We start from the raw sequence: 16,056 nt of genomic DNA, 5'->3' as shown, positions 1-16,056 counted from the left end.
AGGTAAAGTCTTTAGGTCTCAAGTATGCCCAGTGTCAAAGCAGTAAAGTCCCATCAAGTCATAAGTCCTTGTATTGGAGTCTGACTTAAGTCTGTGTCAAATCTCAACTCTACAGCTCTGCATACATACTGGGTAATCAACAACAACCAGTAAGCAACACTATTTATTCTTAAATACATATACATAAAAACCCATTCATAAAAAGACACAGACTGAATATTAAGTTTGATTGTTTGTGCAGAAATTGTAAAATACATGGTGATAACTGGCTGTGGAATATACATTACATTGCATAGCTTGGATTGGATTGTGAGGGATGTGACTCAAAAAGTGCATTTGATGTCAGATATGGTGCTATCTCCAAATTCATCAGGGCTTTTCCTTGTATAAACCATCACATCCGTCGCTGATTCACACCTCAGCTGATTTCAGGCTTAGATTCATCACATAAGCTAGCCCTGATAAGTATTAGAAATAATTACACAATGATGACCAACAACACCATAATAAGACAAATATTTAGGAACACTGATCTCAGCATGTTGTATATCCATAGCAGAGTAAGACACAGGTTTAACAACACATGTAAACAAGAAATTTCACCAGTGATTAAAACAAAGAAACGAGACAGCAGATTATAAATGCCTCAAACGTAATATTTTTACATGGTGACATACCGATTTGTAAGCAGCTATTTTGTTTGCCTCCTTTGTTCGAAAACATGACTCAGAAGACTTAAATCCCACACAGCACTAGTGACAAATAAAGCTTACAGGAACATAATGTGAGAAGAAGGTCAAATCATTGGATATGGATACAGTATTTGCATTTTCACAGCACCACACTTAGTAGCAGTGTATCACAAAAGTGGAAAGTGGCTCTGTAGAGATTCTCTTCAGTCAACAGTAGTAAATTGGGTTACACCACACGGTCCATTGTCTGTAAAATAAATAACTCCTGAGATGAGTGTCTTTATACACACGTATTAACCAGTGTTATTATTAATATATATATTTTTTTTAATTAGGAAACAGTATGCCCAACATATTTTGAATAAATATGACAACATCACAGAAACACATAGTGGAGCAACAACACTGAGAGGATGGATAGCAGTAAACATTGTGGTAACAGAAGCAGTGATTAACTGTAAACACGTGACAAAGTAAATGAACAGCCCACCTCAGCAGCAACTGAAATGTTCAATACATTTAACATTCCCCATCATATGGTAAACAAAATAAAGAACAGTGAATTAATAAAATGATTAACTGGTTAATAAACATACATTTTGACTGCAATGGTATTAATCTCCTGTCTGATAAGAAACGTCTGCAGGTTTAGTTCACAGATAAGAAACAGGTGGTGGCATCTTGTGTTTTTCATTATAAATTGTGTAATCCAGAATGACTGTCCCAGCCAATATTTCAGGACAAAATTGTATGCCTGAAGGCACAGTTCACCCTAGAATGAAAATAAATCTACTCACGCAGCATAATCTTAAATGTTTTGTAGCCAAACATTTAGGCTATGGGTTCAATATTTACCTTTCAATACCCAATCTATTCCTCAATTATCTATGGCAATTGATGCACTTTACAACTTTGAGGACAGTAAGTGAAACACTGGACTTTTGCATGCATAACGCAATTGTCAAGAAACTAAATTGGAATAAGGCTGCACATTGTGTGCAGAAATCTGTTGTATCCTTTGCATGCTGTAGAAAAGATGGTCTTGTTACCATTGATATTTTGGTAGACACACAGCAGTACCAGGGCTCACAAACTTAAGTTAAGTTTTGACTAACAAAGGGGCAGGTCGATAACATCCAAGGTTTCTTTTTGACTGGAACTATTCCTTTTAGTATGAACATTGACATTATCCAGTCCCCTTTACCCAAGGTAAACCTGCAGCACTAAATCTCTGACTTAGCCTGTGTGACACTAGCTTTATGAGAAAAAGTGCTCTTAGTGACTGGGACTGCCCTGAAGGGATATAGCTGCTTCAGGCACTTTAACACCATAAAGCCATTAAGGGAGAAAGAAAATACCATGCTACTAGCAGCACAATTTGGAATGTTAAGTGAAGACAGTGTATAGGACTGTCTTCTCTGCTGTTTTCTGTTGCAGTTATCAAGGTATGTAATGGATTTAATACTACAGAACCCCCACTAACACACACACACATACACACACACAACACACACACACACACACACACACACACACACACACACACACACACACACACACACACACACACACTAATGCATATGATCAATCTCAGATTTTTGGTGTTATTAAAGTAATTTAATACCAGTTTAAAAAAAAAAGGAAATCAAAAATTTTATAAAAGCCCTCACATACTCTACATCCCTTTGTCCATCTGTACATACAAGCATCCATTGCTCAGACCTCTGAGCTGTTGTGGCAGTCTTGCATCCTCACCACTAACATGGGTTCCGTACTGACAGACCCTTTCACCACCTCCTGCACCCCCTCTATCCATCCCTTCTTCCCATCCTTCTGTCTGGATCTCAGCACTAGTATGATGGTGACAATAATGAGGACAGTCAGCAGCAGCCCCACCAGTGCCCCCACCACAGTCACCAGACCATCCTCTTCCTCCTTTGCGTTCAGCCCACTAGTTTCCAGCCCATCGGTAAAAAGCTCATTTGACCCGCCTGCCCGCCGCTTGGTGCGGTCCAAAGCGATGTGCATGATATTGGTACCACGGTTGTTGTCTGCTCCGATATCCTCCGCGAGCTCTGGGACTTCATCGCCAGTCGACCTCCTGGAGCGATGACTTTTGCTGCTCGATGGGGTCAAGGCAAGATCGTTGCTTGTGGAAACCAAAGAGTGGTACTCTAGGCTGCGCTTTCCAATGCCTCTGTTGGCATTCTCTTTGGAGCGGACTGTGTAAATGGTGTGAATATACCACTCACGGCCTGCAGCAACCTGAGGAAAACACAAAATGATGCATATCTTAGAATTATGTTCAATTTATAAAATGAGCAAACGTAATTGGTTAAATGGCCAAAATGAACACATCTTGCAAAATTCATTATGTACATTTATTTGTGATAAGATGGGACCTGCTGGTGTTAAATTGACTCATTAGACTATGGATTTACCAGCCTTGAATTGATTGGATGTATTTAATGATTTAAAATACAATAACTGCACTGCATTACTAACAATCATCGAGGACTTAATCACCATAATGTCTCACATCCATTGTGGCCAACACAATACAACATAAAACCCCATCACCACCAGTCGATACAAAACATACATACAACACTGTACATACAACAGGAGAGTGGCACAGCCTACATATTTCAAGTTCCATTCATATAGCTGCAAACTTCACAACTGTATCCCACAATAGCACATGCACAGCAAAGCTTTTTAAAGATGTATACATTGAATGACAAAGTTACTTACTACTGTAGCTGCTGGTTCACAATAAAAATCTGTCATTGGCAGTGAGGAACAGTAAGATGTAGAATACCTGGAACATGGCTGTAGAGTCCAACCTAAAGCCATCAGACCCGGGCTGTCTGACGAGGGACATGGCTGATGGATCATCCACTGCCAGCACAGCATTAAAACTGACATCACCAAACACACGTGATTGAGTCTCTGGCTGAGCCTTGTCCTGGTGAGTAGTGTATAAAGAGAATAAAGGAAGTAAGGAAAATATTTTTTGTGTTGATTGTAAAATATTATTACTATTATTATTCATTATTACTGTTTGTAATGAAATTGCAACATTAAAAACCAGAATATACTCACAATAATCTTGAATCTATAGAGCAATGACGGGGAGTCAGCCAGGCAGCCAAATTCAAACTTGGTCGGGTTGTACTTTGGAACATATCCATCAGCACCAGTGCAGAGGAACACCTTCTCTATGCTACAGAAGAAAGAGTCCCCGAGGTTCTGCACAGGGTCCACCATCACACGGCCGTAGATGGTATCACCTGAAATAAAGGAAGAAGACATGAATCCTAAAGTCTACACCAAGTTATTATTACAAATTAGACTTTTAAATCCAAGGAGGACAGACTATTTAATGGAAGTAAATTAAAATAAATGTAAAGGGCCCTAGACGGTTTTGTATGTTTTAGCCACTGAACTACAAATCCGTGTACCATTGCTTTCAACCGTACTATGTTCCAGGTAGAAAAGAAAAGCACCAAATTCACTTTATCCTATTCATCATGTCAGTGTTTGCATTTGGGTTTTCTTTTAGAATTGATTTGTGAATTCAATGCTTTTAGACTCAAATATAAGATGTCAGCTCCTTTAAATGTCACACAACATTATCACATTTAAAAAACAAACAAAAATAAACTGATGTTCACTGTGATGGATTAGCCACACTAGGTCAAGCAAGGCTTATTTTTAGTGAGTAGATTTTCATTTTAAATATAAAATAAATTCACCTGTAGAGAATGGGATAAAAACATCTACAACCACGAGTACTTTTAAATTTTCACTGCACTGAAAAGTCTTTACGTAGTGAGAGCGCACCTACCCTCAGAAAAGGCTATGTCAGTCTCCTGACCAAAGCCCATGGAGCCATCAGAGAGCCACAAGCTCCTCTTGGATAGCAAGAACATCTGAGTGTTCAGACTGAATTCCACTGCAACTGGGTCACTCACCTAAAGAGGGATGCATAGGTGTAGCATACAGCATAACAAAGGAAGAGAGACAGCCAATGACAGAGAAAGAAAGAAAATCTTCACGAAACAAAGAAATATGTCACTTTTGGATCTTACAGATCAAACAGAAACTGCCTTACTTGCTGGAATCTGATGTCTAGATCGAAGGTGACGGGTTCTCTGGGACTGCAGACAGGTGGAAGCGTGTATTCCATATTCTGGGCTGTTGTACAGGGGATCAGCTTCACTGTGTAGGTCCCAGAGTAGTCTCTCACCTGTACGGAGCAAAGAGGACAGATACTCAAGCCTCATTCTGTATCTGTATCTGTATCTGTATCCGTCCAGCTGCTTGAGCACACAGGGCCCCAGGGCACAAACAAATTTCATACTTACAGCAAAGTCAGAGGAGAAGGTCCACTGCTGGACTGGCTGGTTGTAAGTGGGCTCACTCCTCACTAATGTGAGGTTAAAGGTCAGGCCGGGGTGGTCCACACTCATCACCATGGAGGACATGGGGGTTTCTTGGTAATGAAAAGGGGGGAGAAGTTCATATTAGAGGACAAATTTACAATCAAAAATCAAATGTGATGCCTTCAACTAATCACTCAAGCAATGTATCTGTATATAAAGTGACACTATTGAGGGATAGTAACAGTGACATGGCTATAATAATCTGTCAGTCTCACCAGCTGATTTTATTCTACCTCCAGAATGAGACTCCACAAACAGACCCCTGAAACGAGCCTTGGTGCGGAAATTTACCACCAAACGTCCCTGTTCATTGATGCGCATGCTCGTTGGATACAACGCACCTGGAAAAATGACATACAAACACACCGGATTCTACAAAAACTGTTTTTAGTTATGTGGATGATATTGAGTCCAGAACCGCAAAACATAACATATTCACGGTCTAGGGAGCTTACCTTGTAACTCGGCCTGCGGGGGACTGCCGATGCCATCCTTCCAGAGAATGGCCGTGTCATACACGAAAGTGAGACGCAGCTCTGACTGCAGGTCAAAGTGCTGCCAGCCGCCAGTTCCAACAGGAGAGTGGAACACATACGACACGTAAAGAGGCACACGCAGGGTCACGTAGGACTGGACCAGATTCAGCACCTGTAAGGGTATTTCAAATCAGTGACGAGGGAAGAACTAGGGCTTTCAAAAACACATAAGACACATAATGTAAAATTCATTCAAAATGTAATATTGACAAGGCACTCTGTTTATTTACTTGATATTATGGTTGAAGTTAATGTATAAGCAAGAAATCCTCAGTATGTGTGACAAGAACTGTATTATCCTTTTAGATTACAGGGTGATTGTAGGTCGATAAGCTATAATAAGTGCTGAGAAGATGTAAAAGATGAACACATTGTCCTCCTCCACAAGGCGCTTGAACTCTTTCACTCCTACTCAGTGTTGCAGAAAAGTCTTCCTGTGTTGTACACAAGAAACCACAGTGAGCAGCAATGTGGGCTTGACTAGTTATTTTCTATCTTGGTTTTCTTTTTCAAGTTTTTTTAAGTATTTAAAAACCTGATCACAATTACTTTGATTTTGTAAGCTGAAAAAAAAAAATACTGGATACTATTCTATATGCTTTAAACCCCTGTTAACATTTATTCTTAGATGTATTTCAATGAGGGCAGCCACTAGGTGTCTCTGCTCACCCACATAACATTAACAAGTTTCTGAACCATACAAGTTTGACAAAGCCAGAGTATTTTAGAAACTGATTGAAATGTGCCACATCATCTTTGTTTGACTTGAAGTGGAAACGAGTCAATTTGTATTGTCAATTACCAAAATGAATGCTGGGCAGGAGATTAAGTGAAAAGAGAACCTAAGAAGGTAGAAGATGTTTTTTGGTATGTCTCTGATCGACCATTTTTCATTACTTGAGTACATACACTGTAACATCCCATCTTGTGGAACAGAAAGTGCTGCAAATTAAGAGTCTGGTGTAATATTTTTACATACAGGGAGAATCTCCACCAAAAACCTGAAATTCACTGTGCACACAGCTGAAACCTTCCCAATCCACCACTGTCTCTCAGTAGAGAAGTTGTGCAATCGCCGAATTACAATCCAAATGAGAAATTAAATGCCCGCTGAGAGACAAACTTCCTCAGCGCAAGGGTTTTACAAGCCATAATGTTATTATAACCTCATAAAATAAATTTATACTGCACAGAACAGAATGAAGATAGCACATGTTCACAGTGAGTTGTCTTGAAATATCATGATCTTTTTCTTTTCTTGTAAGTTCCACCTTTCAATTAGTGCATGTTTTCCCCAGACAAAGAAAAGAAGTCCGCAGTTATGGAGACCAAAATACAAAGCTGTCACGAAAAACCAAGAATAAAACATTGATCAAGATGATTATTGCAGTCAAAAACCTGAAGTTTTTTAAACATTAATTTTGTCTTTTGTTCTTGAGAAGTAGCTGGATTATTTCATTATTTCTGTGTGCTTTGATTCATGCACCCTGCTAGAGGCTGCAAGGTTCTCACTGCTTCCTTTTTTTTCTTTTGGTAATACTTTGAGAAAAAGAAAAAAAACATAACCCTAGTGACAGTGTGACAGTGATCTCTCTTAACGAAATGGACTTGAGGTCTTGGAGGATGACAGGCATCATGTGTAACTATGTGTGGAAGCAGTACTTACTCTGACTGGGGACGAGTAAACTAATTTCTTACGGCTTCTCCATCTCCTCTCTCTCTCTCACACACACGCGCACACACACACACACACACACACACACACACACACACACACACACACACACACACACACACACACACACACACACACACACACACACACACACAAAACGCCACACACAATCAGCAGTCAGCAGCAACGGCAAGCAAGAAGCTCACAGATCAAAGGCTGGAGGAATAAAAGAGCAGCAGGACACGCGCGAGGGAGCAAGGGTCTCTCTCAATCCACATTAACAACGAGAACCATGAGTATACTGCAGATCTGTACAGTATACAACACAAACAACAATTGCAGCATCTGCTGCAATGACGCAACAACAGTGAACAGCTACTGGAAGTTTGTTAGCATGTACTTGAAAGCTGGCACGTAATGCCAAAACTGCTATATTCTCTGGTGAGTTCAACTGTCATGCCACCAAGCCAGTAAAAGAAAAACTGTACAAAGCTGCCTGACAGGTTACTAAGATTTACCTTAACCTTGACAGAATGTAGGTGTAGTCAAGATTTCAAAGACTCCTAACAAAGTGTTTTCCCTTTCATGATTTCAAAGACTTCCTGTGAATCTAAGCTTTAATGCTCCATTGCTCCACGTTAATACAGTAGCAGTGGTGAGCATTAGGGGAATGACAGGTTGGCAATACTTTGTTTGAGTGTGTATGTTTTTGTGTGGATGCAAACATGCACACAAAGGCACACTGGGGCACAGAGCTGGAAAACACACACAAACAAACCTGCAGTGAATGAGACGTAAAATGCAGGCAAACAAATACGGTGCCGTTCTGTCTGTGCAACCCTCTCAATCAGAAGGCTGTAAATAGACTGAACATACAGACAGAAACACACACAGGTGGACACACACACACACACACACACACAAACACACACACACACACACACACACACACACACACACACACACACACACACACACACACACACACACACACACACACACACACACACACACACACACACACACACACACAAAGGCTAACAGTCAAACAGATGTACATACAAAGCCTAGATTGGAATGTATACATTGTAGACAAATGTACACAGAAACGCACAAAAACACACACACACCTGTCCATCAGTCCCTATGGTGCCTCCACAGTCTGTGAGAAGTTCAGACATGTGGAAGTAGCTGGTAAACTCCCAGAGACAGGCTTCCAGGTTGAGGTTCCTGTAGAAGCGCAATGTGCTGTTTCCCCGCAGAGAGTTGCTGAACTGATAGGGCGCTGTGTCTCCCATGCTTTCGGGGCTGCGCGTCAAGGCAGTGATGAAGCTGTGACCTGTGGTGACCTCGTTGTAGTCAAGCAAGTTGGAGCAGCGGTGGTTTCCGACCCGAGTTCCATCTGGACTGAGAGTCAGTTCAAAGTTCGTGAGGGCGCGAGTGGAGATTACTGGAAGCATACCTGCAAGGTAAAAAAAAGAAGATGTGATTCTTACTGTGTTCAACTATCTTTCAACCTGTACTGAAATAAATCATTATTTCAAAAACTTGGTGGAAAGAAATAGTTGAGAGCAAAAGAGTGCTGAAAAGAAAACCATCAGAGCAACAGAAAAAAAGGAAGAAGGAAACCTGGAGGAGACGAGGCAGAAGGAAACTGATTAAAAATCAAGAAGGGAATGTTAAGTAGCAGGTGGTGTGGAGGGTTTCTGCAGCAGGGGTTCGATACAACCCAGCAAGATCTACTGTATATTCTGGCTGTAACGCTCCTGCGGATCCACGGACGTGAATATTACACACACTACATTACACTTCACTTCATCTGTGGTACAAGTCCTGCCTCCAGCTCCTACCTACCATCTATGTGAGGCATGGTGACAGTCACTTTGATAAGGTTGGGGTGTTTCTGGTCATCTGCTCCAGTGTAGCGTAGCTTGGCAGAGAAAGGCTCAGCGCCAACGGTCCCCATCTTACGTGGTTGACACATACCTTTATATGACAGAGGAGCAGAGAGGAGAGATTCTGAACCACACGACAGACTGCAACACTTTGGAGGAAAGACAATGGCTATGATTGTGTCTATAGCTGATTACTAATGTGATAAAGTTATGTTTACATATATATATATATATATATATATATATATATATACATATATATATATAATATGTATATAACATACATATATATATATATACATATATATATATATATATATATATAAACAATGTATATATATATATATATATATATATATATATATATATATAGTACACCTACATTCTGTCAAGGTTATATATATATATACTGTAATATCATGCTATATATATATATATATATGTAATATACCTACATTCTGTCATGGTAATATATATATATATATATATATATATATATATATATATATATGTATATATACTGTAATATCATGCTGGAACTATTTCTGAGTCAGGTAGCAATTTCCACATTTCAAAGAATACCTTGAGACCACCCTGAGTATCCCTGAACTTGTTGCATTCATAATGTGTAGGTGGAATGTGTGCAGCATAAGTAATAACATAGCAACAGCAAAAAAGCGGGGTTTTATTTTTATAATTGAGAAAGAAAGAGTGTGAGCTTAGACCCTTGAGTACATCCAGCACATTAAAGAGCAAAATATTGTACTCCACTAAATATATCTGAGATACTTAGATAGTAGTTACATTGCAGAATATTTTGACATACAAAACATACGATGATCTTATAAAATATGACATATTGTTAAAACTACAACAGTAAAACTCTTATCACACATTGATGCATCAGTGACAATCCAATAAAACGATATTTAATACTATAACCAGCAGGTAATTTGAAGGGGAGGAGGGGTGATGACCAAAATGCATGTCCCTTGTTAACCTGCCATCCCCCTCTCCATCCCCTAGCAGAGAAAGTGCAGGGAGGAGGGGTTATAATAAATAATAATTAGTTATTTCAGACCCAGGGGGATCCATATCACAATAAAAAACACAGAGTAAAACATACTTGTTGAATATGTTAATCTGTTAATCTAGTCTGCCTGACTCACTGATCTTTTATCTGACCGAAGTTTGTGCAAGTTAGAACATATGGCCCCAACGATGGCTCTGAAATACCAGTAGCCTAACTGTGCTGTGTATTGATAAATCCATGGTGCTGTGGTGCAGACAGCTGACAGATTTGTAACTACAACTTTTTTTCTTAGTCCCATCCTGTTAGTTTCATTGTGGATCTATAATGTTCTTTAAACTATATAGCTATGTGGGGGAGGGGTATTAAAAAATACAGAACCAAAAGTGTCATGGGGCGGTTCACTAGTCACGGGTGAACTGTTAAAAATTAATAAATCGCCTACTGACTATAACATTCACAGGGGTCAATTTTCTGCATTGAGAACTTTTTCTTTTTATACATTAAGTACATGTTTGCTTATAATACTATATATATACATATATATATATATAGTATACATTATATATATATATATATATATATATATATATATATATATATAGTATACACTATACTATATAATAATATGTACTTTAATCAAGGATCAAGGGATATTTTGAATTATGCAGCTGTACTGTACTGTAGGTACTGTTCATTCAAAGGCACTATTCCTGAACATTCATAATGCTTGGCGAACAAAGCCTTTTGGCTTTTGGTTCTCATTGCAACATTGGGCCCTGTTCATTTCCTCCTCCAGAAAACTGGCAAAATAAAACATAGAGACGGATGTTCATTGTTCTGTCCTCACCTTCCTCCTGGCTGATAGTGATGATAGGGCTGCTGAGCTCTAATCCCTCATTCCCATTAGAATGAACAGCTCTAGCAGCACACTGGACCCTGGAGCCTGCCTGGAAGTAGACTGAGTCCAGTGTGATCATCTTGGAGGACGTAAAGAAGGTGTCAAAGTCCACTTCCCTCATGGGACTGGTGACGCCATCAGGGCCAGCTGGGGCGCTGATGAGCCAGCGGTAGTGGGTCAAGGTGTTGTTGATGTGCTCGCTGACACAGATAGAGCCTGTCTTGTCATAGTCTGGGTATTTTGTGTTGCAAGCCTGGAGGATGGATAAGGAATAAAGCAGGAGTAGGCAGGGATAGCAGAGATATGGGAAAGATTCAGCAGATGCCACAGGACAAAAGGAGAAAGAGGTGCAGAAAGAGAGTAAGCAACTGTTGCCAAGAACATCCAGGTGTTTCAGTGTGTTACATTTTCGTATTTAAGCTTTTAAAATGGCTTTCATACAATTAGAACGATACATATGGGATAAAGGGGTAAGCTTTGAAGTGTTACGTGGATATCCCAGTAAAACCTGTTGACGCGCCTCCTGATGCAGCACTCAACATTTCAATTTTATCTCCCTGACCACAACGCAGACACACACACACACACACACACACACACACACACACACACACACACACACACACACACACACACACACACACACACACACACACACACACACACACACACCAAATGACTTAACACATCACCAAAATCCATTTCAGTGTCTCACTGAGCCAATATTCAATAGTGGAAGTGATTCTCCTATAAGGACTGTGGTCTACTGAACTGTATAATGTGTCTTTTAAGGACAGACTGGCCAACTACGGAAGGACAGCTTAACTTTGGCTGAAGAAAAGTATGGGTCCTGAGGGATAACAATGGGCCTTATACTCCAAGAGGATGTGGGTCCTGATTAGATCCTGCTACATCATTACAGAAAAAGCCTAGAAATTGAACTGTAGTCTGTTGAGTCACATTTTCCTGGGCATTGCTAGAGTTTACTGTTTTTGTAGAACTCACCGTGACACAGATGACGGGGTAGCCGGCTGGTGGATGGAGGCTGTCTGTTGTCCTGGTGACATCATCGTAATGGAGCAGTGACACCACATGAGGCAAAGAGGGGAAGGTGACATCAGCCATGCTGTTGGTCTCCTCGATGTAAACTATCACTTTAGTTACCTGTTTCAGAAAAAAAGAGGTAAGATTAATACAAACTACTGACGCAGTGCTGTTTGTGAATCAAGACACAATGAATTACTATCAATGAGATGATTAAAGTCATCACAGAGCTGTTCCGAGTCATGGCTGCTTCTTGGTTTCTCTTTATACCCTTCTCTCTCATTTCTCCCACTCTGCCTGTTTTCTTCTGCAGATAATCTATTATTTATTGTGAAATGTTTTCATTGCTCTTTTTGGCTACAACTACAGTAAAGTGTTCTTGTTGTCTGGGCCAGGTCACCCTTGTAAAAGAGATCCCTGGTCTCAGTGGGACAGACCTGAATAAATATGGGAAAGCAAAATCATAAAAAATAAAAAATAAAATTGTTTTTCATCTCTTTACTTTTTCATCAACCATAAATTACATGACTGTTAGTTTGGATTTTGTGTGATATGTTGTGTGATGGATAGGCAGGAACACATTCCTAACCTGAGTTTCAGCCACCATGTTTTCATCAGGCTTCAGGTGAAGAGTAAAGGCTTCCCTCATCTCTCGGACACCATCAAATAGCACCTCCAGCTCCACCACGTGTTCCTTATCCCCCTGTTTGAACTTAATGTCTGGGCACACACAAACACACATAAAGGCACACACGATAACCAAGAAAAGTAGTTATATATAGATCATCATTAGAACAAGTGTTAAGCATCGATGGTTCTGGCACCTTGAGTAATTGTTGTTTATTGTTGAGTTTAGTTTTCCACATCAAAAATGAAAAGCCCAATTCACGTTTTATTACTTCAGTGGAAAATACCACTTAACTAAAAAGCATTGCAGGTTTTTATTTGAATAGTGCCAAAGGTGGTCCATCTTCTAGCAAGGCAGGTAAGAGAGCTTTGCATTAGAAATGTGCTGCACTGAGAAAATATTGTGCAAAATGAGAAATTCAAAACTATATAATTCCAAACTGCTGGGCAATTTGAATGGTGGGTAGGCATGTATAATTTGAATAAACTGAATGTATTTGTATAAATATTTCAAGCCTTCATCAAGCTAACAGAGAACTGTGCTAAAAGCTGAGTGCATGGAAAGGAAGATTTGACCCTGCTGACAAAGCATGAAGTATACTGAAATTTAATTCAAAATGACATGACCCTCCACTGGACTATTGGAGAAATTACCTTTCCCCACTTGGGATGAAATTAGAAATCAATTACCCCCTATGTCTACTTTCATTAATTCAACTCTCATATAGGGAGTCTTGTTTCAAAACGTCTCTTATTATTGTAGCTGCTGCAAATGCATAATAAAAATCTATCAGGAGGATATCTGTAGGCCACTAAGAACAAAAGTAATGTATGATGTGTAGTTTTTAACCACCAGTGGTGCTGTAAAGATTGTTTTAGGACATTCATTTAACATGTTAAATGACTACAACAGCGGTTTTGAATGTGTTAGCCTATTTTGTGCAAATCAAATTTACTTTTGCAAACCATGCTGGTGATGTTTTAGATCTTTGGATGCATCCACTGGTTACCACTCTTTTCCTGTTAGTTAGTAAACTCTTCACTTCCTTGTTAAAGTCACATTACTGTTGCATGGTAATGCTGTTTAATTGCAGCCTGATTTGAGAAGTGAGGGTTTTTTAATATATAAATGCCACAATGTTGCTTTAACCATGACAGACATAAGAGGATGCGTGTAAGCTTTACCTTGAGACACAGGGTAGTAGTCCTCTCCTGAGATAGCTGACCCGTCTTTGGTGTGAACGCGGACCACCGACACTTTCGATGTGTCACCCACTCGTACCACAGGGATCCTCACAGTTGCCACAGCACCGGCTTCCTTCGGTTCACTGACGCTGTACTTGGTCTCCAAAAAACGAATGATGGGTTCTGAGGTGCACAGAAAGGGAGAAGAATATAATAAAATGCTAACAGATTGTTGGATTATGGACTGGAACCTTTAATTATCACTCCCTTTACTATTACTGCTGATGATAATTATAATAAAAAACATATGTATAAATACAAAACAGTATTAACTGCTTTTTATTTTACTATATATTTCATTCCTGACTTTCCTCCCCCTCCGTCTCCCCCTCTTCATCTCACTTACTGTCAGCTGTGTCCTTGATTTTCACCAGGGTCTCATTCAGAGCTCCCACTGATGCGCCAAACTGTGAGTCACTCTTCGGGTTCCCTAAGACCAACCGCAGCTCTTCTCCTTCCTCGTACAGCGTGTCATCAACCAGTGACAGAATGCATGGCTTCGCCACCTCACCTAGAGTGTACATTGAGATGGTGATGACGGTACATGTCAAAAAATTTGAGGTGGAAGAAAGGATAGAATAAATTCTGCAATAATTCTTTTTTTTTTTTTTACAACATACATCTTTTTTTTTTAATATAACTTTAACCCACACAACCCTTTCATCAGTTCCTCTAGAGTTTTCAGAAGCTGTTTGCACATATTTTGTAAAGAAATACTGAAAATGACAGCACAGTAGGTAATGTGTGGAGCATAGTTAAACTTTCAAGCCCTTGTGATATCTGCAAGGCACTGTTGATTTTGCAGAAAAGGTGTGACAAAAAAACTGCTTCTTGTTTAAAGCAGTTTATTTGATTGAAAAGGTGTCAACTCTCAAGACACAAGATACATTTTTTATTAATTAGATAAAAATGTGTGATGTACTTGTGTGATTTATGAAATTACCTGGTAAGAAAGAGATGATAGATGTTTCTGTGTTTGGTCGCTCATCAAAGTCGGAGGCGACCTGTGCAGATCCCTGACGGGTGTAACAGCGAACAGTGGATTTGTGTCTGATGTCGCCACTGCGGTACACAGTTGCTGTGATCTGACCGTCACTCTCCTCTCCGGTGTACACCGGCTCGCGGAACTGGACCTTTGGCACTGTCAGTCAAAAGGATAGTTCAATGATCACATAGGAAAAAGCGAGTAATGATGTCTAGCGTGTTGTCTGGGCTGAATTTAACTGACTGGAGTGATTTTAAAAAGCAAATCAAACAGCAGAGCTGTCACAGCAAGCCGAACGTAGGTAATGAAAGTTGTGAAACTATGAATACATAGTAAAAGAAAAGTGACAAATATATTCCTGTCTAGTAAAGCTGCAAAATTGCAGTGTAAAGAAGTTGTCCTGACAAGCTGAAAAAAAACATGTTTCTGGGGCGACCTCTAGCACACCCAGTAGAGTGTGCACCCCATGTAGGCTGAGTCCCTAGCAGTGGCCCGGGATTAAATCCAACCCGTGGCCATTTGTTGCATGTTTTCTCCCCTTTCCTATCTTCAAGCTGTCCTAATAAAAAAATTATCTTAAAAAAATAAATAAACATGTTTCAAAGACATTAGTACTTTGTAAGGCTTTCATTAAATTTGTCAATGCTTTGGACAGTTATCTTCACTAATAACAATAAACTTTATTCACATAGCACATCCGACACAGACAGATACAATTACACATTCAGATTATACAAAGAAAAACTCCCAATTGATAAATGAAGTCACTCACAGTCAGACACAGAGTCATTGATGAAGACTGAAGCCTTCCCAGGTTCACCCAGGATGCCGTTCATTGGCATACGTAGGACAAGCTCAAAGCTCTCAGTCCCCTCCAGCTCTGGCTGTCCCAGGTCATCCAGAATGGTGACCCGGAACGTCTGCATGCTGATACCCGGGGCAAAGTCCAGGTTACGACTGATGCCCACATAGTCAATA

At 39.9% G+C, this 16,056-nt stretch overlaps 1 protein-coding gene across 1 annotated transcript in view; it reads right to left on the bottom strand.

The window, feature by feature from the left end:
* Positions 1-2,231: 2,231 nt before the first annotated feature.
* frem2a (FRAS1 related extracellular matrix 2a) overlaps positions 2,232-16,056 on the bottom strand; it is a 55,649-nt gene continuing 41,824 nt past the window's right edge. Inside the window, exons 8-24 of the mRNA XM_039778545.1 lie at positions 15,851-16,056; positions 15,037-15,234; positions 14,440-14,604; positions 14,034-14,216; positions 12,811-12,941; positions 12,183-12,341; positions 11,127-11,430; positions 9,206-9,337; positions 8,482-8,813; positions 5,596-5,788; positions 5,356-5,481; positions 5,063-5,190; positions 4,810-4,944; positions 4,543-4,669; positions 3,798-3,985; positions 3,514-3,660; positions 2,232-2,957 (exon numbers count right to left, since the gene is read on the bottom strand). The exon at positions 15,851-16,056 is cut by the window's right edge and continues 4 nt beyond it. Coding sequence (XP_039634479.1) covers positions 2,409-2,957; positions 3,514-3,660; positions 3,798-3,985; positions 4,543-4,669; positions 4,810-4,944; positions 5,063-5,190; positions 5,356-5,481; positions 5,596-5,788; positions 8,482-8,813; positions 9,206-9,337; positions 11,127-11,430; positions 12,183-12,341; positions 12,811-12,941; positions 14,034-14,216; positions 14,440-14,604; positions 15,037-15,234; positions 15,851-16,056 — 3,403 coding nt within the window. The 3' untranslated portion in view covers positions 2,232-2,408. The remainder of the gene's footprint in view (positions 2,958-3,513; positions 3,661-3,797; positions 3,986-4,542; positions 4,670-4,809; positions 4,945-5,062; positions 5,191-5,355; positions 5,482-5,595; positions 5,789-8,481; positions 8,814-9,205; positions 9,338-11,126; positions 11,431-12,182; positions 12,342-12,810; positions 12,942-14,033; positions 14,217-14,439; positions 14,605-15,036; positions 15,235-15,850) is intronic.

This window comes from Perca fluviatilis, chromosome 16 (genome assembly GCF_010015445.1).
Source record: "Perca fluviatilis chromosome 16, GENO_Pfluv_1.0, whole genome shotgun sequence".
Taxonomy (NCBI): domain Eukaryota; kingdom Metazoa; phylum Chordata; class Actinopteri; order Perciformes; family Percidae; genus Perca; species Perca fluviatilis.
This window is presented reverse-complemented; position numbering and strand designations above follow the sequence as displayed.